Below are 8,440 nucleotides of genomic sequence, written 5' to 3' on the forward strand. Positions count from 1 at the left end.
TTCCTGAGACATGAGGAATCCACTGTTTTTGTTAAGTCTGTGATGGTTTCTAAATTGCTGTTATTTAGTCTTTGAAAATGATGGGCCTCTCATGGTACCTGCAGCTGCTAACCAACCCACTGCATCAGGGGCTTTGAAGAGCAAACATCACAGACAGCCAAATGTCAGATGTCTGGAATCTTCCTCCATGGAAGGCTTTAGGAGCACCCCTGACTGTCAGGATGTTTTGATTTGAATTGGAAAGCTTTTCATGGAAAAACTGTGCTTCTGTTTCAACTGTAAAAAAAAAAGGCAGCAGGTTTAGAACTTTGTACTCCCACCTCTGGTCTCATGCAAGAGAGTTTGAGCATTGAATGGTATTGAATGACATACCACCCTGTAACTTTGGGTGGTAAATTTTGATCATAAAACCATGACAATCCTAAATGAAGAAAAGAAAAAAATGAAGACAATTATCTTGGAAGTAATTCAGGTAAAAGTTTCATGCTCTAGAAGGTAAATGTAGAAGGTAAATGTAGAAGGTAAATGTAGAAGGTAAAAGGTTCACTCTCAGGATTTTCTTTGTATTATTAAATGTGCATATGAGAGCAAGGAATGAGAAATTTCAGTTTCACTTTTAAATTTCAGTCAGAAGCAGGCTGTCTGCCAATATGGGCTGCTCCTCTGCCCATATTTCTGAATAAGCAGTGGTGAGTTGAGGAGAAATCTGTCCTTTCAGATCTACAGATGGTGGAACACATTTTGTCTTATAGTTGGACATCCTGAGCACTTACCCAGTCAGGTTGCTTCCTTTCAGGAATTAAAAATGCCTTTTCCACACATTAGTTCAAAACATGCTTCCATTCATTAAAATTTAATCCTGCACTGTGGTGCTATAATATGGAATAACTGTCTACAGGCCATGAGTTAACATTCATATTCCTCTTGCTGTTCTTCTGAGAAGACAATGATTATTAATTAAAATTTTGAATAGCAGAACAATGGATGCAGTGTATAAACAGATAAATGACTTCATAGATAAGCATGCTTTGATCAGCAGATGCTGTTTTGGCAAGATGATTTCTATGAAAAAGGAGAGTTGCATCTCAAAAACCCTATTCACAGTACAAAGTTTCCCCATTTAAGCCTTCCTTCTTTGCCCTTTTTCCGGATGCCTCCACCCACAGTAAAAATAGGACATCCCCTTCCCTGTCCATTTGTTTGTGAAAATTATTAAAGAGAATTCAGAAGAATGAATGAAGGCTGAATTTAATTATTTGCATATATTTTAGTACTTGTGTTTCATTTTTGAAAATGGTACCTGCCTCATTTGGCAGAAGAACTATGTTTAGTTCTCTCTAAATTAAGATTTCCTTGCTATTTGCACTTCATTGAGGGGTTGAGTGGAAAGGAGATATGAAAAAAAAAGAGCAGTTTATTACACAGCTTTGCAGGATTTTCAATTGAGGAGCCCTCTTCGGCTGGCAGTTCCAGACAGTATTAGATACTGCCATATTTGGAACATGGGATCCTTAACCACTGATTATTTTTATGCTTTGAACTGTTACTTTTTTGACAAAGTTGGGGTGTTTTTGGACAGACTCCTCTGAATTCTGGTTTGGCAGTAAATGGAGACTGCTTTCACAAACACTTTGCAAAGTGCAGTTGGAAATACTTACACCATGCCTTGTCACATCACCCATTAAAATAGTGCTTATGTTTTTCTAAGGGTTTTCTGGTAGCACTGCCTGTGGTAGCAAGTAAAACTGGTGTGTTAATACAGTGCTACTTGTGATCTAAACTCTTCCTTCTCATAGCTTTTTCTTTGACCATCTCCTCTCAGGACTTTATTAAGACCACTGATTTGTCACAATAAATCAATGTGTTTGGAAGCTCTTTCTAATTCATCAGCATATATATTCAAGCTTTTGTTTTGATTGTACCAGCAACAACAATAAATACAAAACAAAGCAAAACAAAAAACCAGAACACAAAACTGATTCAGTAAATGTAACTTCTCAGACTTTGTAAGCCAATAGAATGCTTGAAACAGTCATGTAAAATTAAATACTCTTAAAATTAGCAAGAAGTAAGGAATTGATGCAAGTCTGCAGGAAACACCTTGTTTGGATGCCAGACATTTGAAATTTCAGTCCTTCATATCCTAGAAAGCTGATGCTTTAAAGACTTCCTACTTCTTTTAGAAGAAGGTATTCAGGAGTAAAAGGCATTGAGTTTCTTGCAGTAGAATCATTATCGACTCTCCCTAGCGCAAAAGTTGAGGTAACATACAGGTATGAGCATTGACAGAGCACTAACCTTCAGGCATTATTGCTGAACACCACTGCGTGTGCAGCGTATGCAGTAGCTAGTATCAGAGGTCAACAGCAATGTTAACAGTTCTCGCCAGCAGTAAGTTCACTGTCCTTAATCTGCAGTAGTAAAAAAGAGGCAGAAGGAATCTTCCTGACACAGACTTTACATGACAACCAGATTACCTTTAAAGTACTGGACTTCAAATGTCATGCTTTTTACCCCTTTCAAGCAGGCAACTTTAGGGAGAGGCTGGATCTGATTGGGTGGACAGCAGGGTTCATACTGCATACAGGAGTAGAATAGCATCCACGTACTGCTTAAAAATGAGGAAGTTCAGAGCATTCAGCAGAATAAAATGTAGCCTTTTCCTTCTTAAATCTGTAGTCTCATTTACCTTCAATATTTAATTGCTTGTATGTGCTAGGTAATTGAATAACAGAAATAACAGTCCTCTGGTTCTTTACATCTTTTAACATAAGATTGTATAAGAGGCTTGGGCTAAATTAAGGCACTTGGACCAAGGGTAATCTAAGGCAGTTGTATTACTGGCATTCTGTAGTTTGGCTTTTTGGTCATGGTAAGGCAGTATAATTTATGTTGGTCATTTATAATGAACAGATTCAACAAATTAGACATAGTCATTATTGTTCCTGGCAAAAAGATTTTTGAGCTTTTTGTCAAAGCAGGAAAAATGGAAAGTAAGCAGTTCCTCTTCGGATTTGGCTCTCTTGAATTAGTCTATGATGGATATAAATATTTTGTGCTATAATTGCAACTGCTCTGTTTGTGTCTTGCAGTGAGCCACCTCTATGGATTTGGACTGATGGATGCTGAAGCAATGGTGATAGAGGCAGAAAAGTGGACAACAGTCCCTCCACAGCATGTGTGTGTGGAGAACACGGATCGGCAAATCAAGTAATACCTGCTGCCAAAACTCTTGCTGGCATAAACTTGTGGAAAGAAGTTGGGTATAATTTACCCCTGCCTTGCACTGTGTTTAATTTGTCATTTTGAAAGCTACACTTGGGATCTCTGTCACCTTCTAAGATGTCAGGTCATTTGCCTGTAAAGGTTGCTTCTCTAATGATTGGATAAAGGCCTTAATTTAAAGAATGACCTAGAAGTTGAAGGCACAAAACAAGCCAGATTGGATGGTGATCAATGTTGTTACAGAGATAGAAGAATATGTAAGGGGAAGAACATTCACTTGAGTATACTGCATTCATTTTTGTAAGATGAGTACAAACTTATCAGTCAAGGTCTGACAGGAAGATATCTTTTCATTAATAAATTACGTGATATATCTCTCTCAGATAGCCTCAGGAGAGTCCATCTCAGAGGATAAGACCAAACTCCCCTCTGCTTTCTAGGATAGGGTGTGTATAAAACCAGGCTTAAGAGCAAAATTCACTATGTGCGTTCTATGGCTATATCCAGTCTTGTGGCTCATTTCCAGTGCATTAAGGTCACTGAGGATAGTTTTTTTGATAGGTATTTTTGACAGATTTGACCCATAGCTGGTATAGTCTGCAAGGATGCCATGCCAGTTTTAACCAGCTGAGTCAGATACTGGTTGCCCAATATTTGCTACAGTTAACATGTAATATTTGCTATTACATAAGCAAGGACTGTGTCTATGCCAGGCATTTCCTGGGGCTTAACAAGCAGCTGTGATTCCATGACAATTCCAACAATTCTCAGCTGGCCACTAATCTGTAAAAATGCTCTGTCCCAGAGGCTTATTCCATTCCAGGTTATTCACAGCTCTCTTTCAGCATGTGGACGTATCAGTGTAGCCTTCAACAGAAAGCAAGGCAGTTGACAGTAGCTGCAGTAAAATAATTACCTCGTAGTGATCATTTCAGCTAGGAAGTAAAGTGTTAACACTAAGGACATTCAGTACTAACCTAATATTATTGGGTTGTCTTATTTTACAAGATAGGGAAGAAATGCTGATGTTGTTTTATATGCTTACATTGTAGAACAATAAGACCTGACAGTGTCGTCCGTTCAATTTACAAAGCCACGGGCTGTTCTGATAATCCTAATCACCACGTGATCTACTTGGAGCACGTTGTGGTGCGCATCACTATTACTCACCCTCGACGTGGAGACCTGGCAATTTACCTAACCTCTCCTTCTGGAACCAGATCACAGCTCTTGGCCAATAGGTATAGTATGACAACGCAATTTCACTGTCCAGTCAGCCTGCAGGACCTGCAGTAAGATTGCATCATCAGAGATGATTAGTCAAGTGATTACAGTAGCTTTGCTACCAGACACCAGCTAATCATTTTTTTTGGAGAGAAATGGAGAAAAGTAAGTGGAAATGAATTCTGAGATGTCAAACTCAGACTTTATCAGTAGAATAGTAGACTGTAAATCATCTTTAAAACAGAAGTTCGATGATTTTAATAGTCCTGTGTGGTTCACCAATTACTACATGGCTGGAAAATCTGAAGTGAAAAGTAACAGGCTCAGTGTTACAGAAGGAAACAAGCTGAAAGAAAATGTGTTTCTAGATGCTATTTGCACTTATTTTTCATCTCTCTCCTATATTATTTTCCTTTCTTCAGTAGTAATAAAAGTCAGACAGAATAGTAATTCTCTACTACCATTTTCTTTAAGCGTTATGAATATGATTATGACTTCTGGTGTTAACAATTTTCGTCCTACTCTTCAGGATTCTTAATGAATCTAGACTTGCTTACTTTCCAGACTGCCCCACATCTAAATAATCCCAGCCAGTTTTTCTAATACAGTGGCTATTAAGACATGGGGAATTGCATGGCTTCCTGGCCTTCGGTGATAGGCTGAATGACATATCTTTCCTCTTGCAAGGAAGGAGTTGTTTTGGAGACAGAGCTCAAAAGTATATGGTTCTAATTGAGATGTAAACCCACTTATTCATTAGAGCTTAATCTAAAAGAAAAGATGTACTGAAAATATTCTTCAATGTAGAGACATTCATGCATCAAATGCAGAGCAACTTGTACTGGAATTTTGAGGCCCTCTAGAATATCTCCTTGTGTTTCATTATGAGTGCCATCAGTGCCTTGCTGATAAAACACATGGGTATGCACATCTATGTGTCTTACTGCTACACTGAATGAAGAACTCTCCCTTTGCTAACCATGGCAAGGCAGACTTCTACACTCTGAGCAGTTGTGAATCAGCCTTTTGTGTTCTCTGTGGAAATATTACGCTTTTCTATTCCATTTTCATGCAGCCATTCTTCCATGCTTCAAAATGAGAAAGTCTAAAACTCCTTCACCTAGCTATACGAACAAAACACTTTGTGTTAACCCAGTGGTTGTAACACAACTAACTTTTGGCTCCAGGCATTCATGTCTTACAGCTGACTCACAGCAATTGGGAGATAAAGACATTCTAGTATCACCTCTGGTGATGACTGATATGTGGGAGAGGTACAAAGTTCGATTCATGCAGCCTCTTTGTAAGCAATGTACCTTAGAACATGATTGTTTGCACACATGGTAGAGAGAGAATACAAAAATATATATTAAAAAACCAGTGATGTTCAGCTGTTTCTTAAAATATGCTATCAGAAGGCTAACCAGAAAATAAATGTGAAAGGCATTTTAATGTTTTATTTTTTGCAAAGACAAATCATTAATGAGAGAGCAAATACTTGTACAGTCACATGAGAAAAGACTTTCCCATGTAGGCTATACTGACTTGTCACTCACATCTGGTTGAAACAAACTCACAGCTCCAGGTTATTAATATTAAGGAATAAATGTATTTTGCAAACTCTAGGTCTGAAATTCCTAGAGTTCATAAACCCTTTCTTATCATAAAGTGGTGGATATGTGCACAGTACTTTTCAGAATGATAGTTTAAGGTTTGCTTTATTTGGAGCTGCTGCAAGAACTCTTATAGTTTACTTACTGGTCTTGCAGATAGTGTACTGAGTGCTGCTGGGTGTACATCTATGCATCATGAAATTGTTATTCACAAATATGAGAATATATTTATTTTGGGGGCATTTAACTGTTAAAGTATTAATCATGACACCATCAGGATAAAGGCACTCTAATAGAAGTAACATGCAGGAATACACTGGCAGAAAGCAGTCTGGTGTGTTTTTTTTTTTCTGTAGGCAGAGGTCCCAAAGGCTGCTGTACATGGCTACTACCTGACGGAGACCCTTTTCTCAGATATACAAGAGCTTTTAATGCACACGTACATGATTAATAGCAGCAATACCAGCTGTTTTTACTGAACCCAAGGAAAACCTCATTGCTTTACCATTACTCATCTGAGTTTAATTTGAAACAGTTTGCTGGTAAAATGTCTTAAAGTGCAAAAGGTATATTTTACACATGTGCACTTCTCCATCAATTCTGGGAGAAGTCATTGAGTGCTTTCTGGTGCATTGACGAGCAGGTCCCTCAAGGCAGTATCTGGCCTTTTTTTCCTGCATATTTTATCCTTAATGTTGGCATCCCCTAAGATGACTTCAGTAAGAAAACTTGTTAGTCAGAGGCAATGTGGATTCCTCTGCAGGCATTTGGTGGATTACACTGTCACTGGCTTGAGCCTCTTGTGCATTCTTCAAAAACTGCATTACAGGGAACATCTGCTTTGTTGTTTGGAAAGTACTAAACATGATTACATTGGATGTACTGCAACAGAGCAAAATACAGGCTTAGAAAGTGCTGGGCTGCTGTGAAGATGAAGCTACAGTTATGTCCAAAGGGGAACAGTATCCCCTTTCTGAAAACAATTGGTCATTGGATTTGGCAGCATCATTTTCTGAGTGGTTTTGAGACACTTTAAGATCAGTAAGAACAGAAACTCAGTACAGGGGGCCATGCAGGAAAAACTGAATAGAAAAAGGATAGAAGAGGCAAACTTGGGGCTCATTTGTCTCCTACTGAAATCACGACTTGTTTAATTCTTGCCCTTTAAATTTAAAGCAGCTGCTGCCATTCGAACTGCGTAACTGAAATTTTTAGCCACATAATGGCAAATTTCCAGGCCACTAGCTTCCTATGCTTATATGGCATTGACATTAACAGTATACTATATCTACAGGATGAAGCAGTTCTAAGAAAACTGTTTGTTGCAACTCTTACGTGGTCTATTTTATTTCATTGATATTGCCTATGTCTGTTAGTTTAGATTTGGTTAGACATTCACAGCCTTTCTCTGAACCCCTGCAATTGTAATGTCTATGCATCTGAAAATTATCCAAGTACTACTTTTGTTATACTCTGTCATCATTAGATTAGGCAAAGAGTTCTGAGAATATTAGAGACCACTAGAGACCCAATATGAATAAATTTAAAAGATAAAGGTTTTTTCATTGCTGTTTATCTGCCACTTCAGCAAAGACTGATGGTATTTATATGCAAAAGAGTAAATGAATGCATGTAAGTGACACTATCTTTCATATGACTTTAAAAATCCATCCTGGAACATGCTCAGAGATAGATGTGGAAGAATGAAGTGCAATATATCTGAGATATAGAATGACACATGCCTTTCTTTCATAAGTGAGAGGAGCAAATCATTAATCAGAAGGATCTGCACCATAGGCATGTATTGGATTATAGAATTCAATACTTCTAGTTCAGTTTTAGTAGAAAATTAGAATTTATAATTAAAATTTATTTTCCATAGTAGAACTGGGAGTGAAGACAAATGGGTAAACACATTTAGGATGCAGCTAAACATTTTAGTGTTGTATTAAACAACGACAACAAAAAGAAATGTAAGGCAGACAAGAGGAAGAATGCCTAGGATTTACATGAAGGCTGCTCCAAAAGTAATGCCTCCTATTTTATTGTGGTGGCCCATGACATCAGAGACAGAAGTCGGGGGTATGGGCAGTAGAGGTTAAATCTTCTTACCAATATTCGGTTACATTTTATTGCCATCTGGCAGATGACAGCAGGGGGGCAGTCTGAAAAGAAGTACAGTTGATGGTAACAAAGGAAGAGCCAGTGATGTCATCTATGTGGACTTCAGTAAGGCCTTTGACACTGTCCACCATAACATCCTTATACTTGCAGCTCAGAAGGCCAGCTGTGTTCTGAGCTGCATTAAAAAAGGGGTGGCCTGCAGGGAGAGGGAGGTGATTGTCCCTCTGTACTCAGCTCTTGTGAGGCCCCATCTG

General features: G+C 38.3%; 1 protein-coding gene across 1 annotated transcript in view; it reads left to right on the top strand.

The window, feature by feature from the left end:
* The first annotated feature begins 3,071 nt into the window (after positions 1–3,071).
* LOC100543744 (proprotein convertase subtilisin/kexin type 5-like) overlaps positions 3,072–8,440 on the top strand; it is a 30,293-nt gene continuing 24,924 nt past the window's right edge. Inside the window, exons 1-2 of the mRNA XM_019611023.2 lie at positions 3,072–3,210; positions 4,278–4,466. Coding sequence (XP_019466568.1) covers positions 3,119–3,210; positions 4,278–4,466 — 281 coding nt within the window. The 5' untranslated portion in view covers positions 3,072–3,118. The remainder of the gene's footprint in view (positions 3,211–4,277; positions 4,467–8,440) is intronic.

Source organism: Meleagris gallopavo, unplaced genomic scaffold (assembly GCF_000146605.3).
Source record: "Meleagris gallopavo isolate NT-WF06-2002-E0010 breed Aviagen turkey brand Nicholas breeding stock unplaced genomic scaffold, Turkey_5.1 ChrUn_random_7180001851964, whole genome shotgun sequence".
Lineage (NCBI taxonomy): Eukaryota > Metazoa > Chordata > Aves > Galliformes > Phasianidae > Meleagris > Meleagris gallopavo.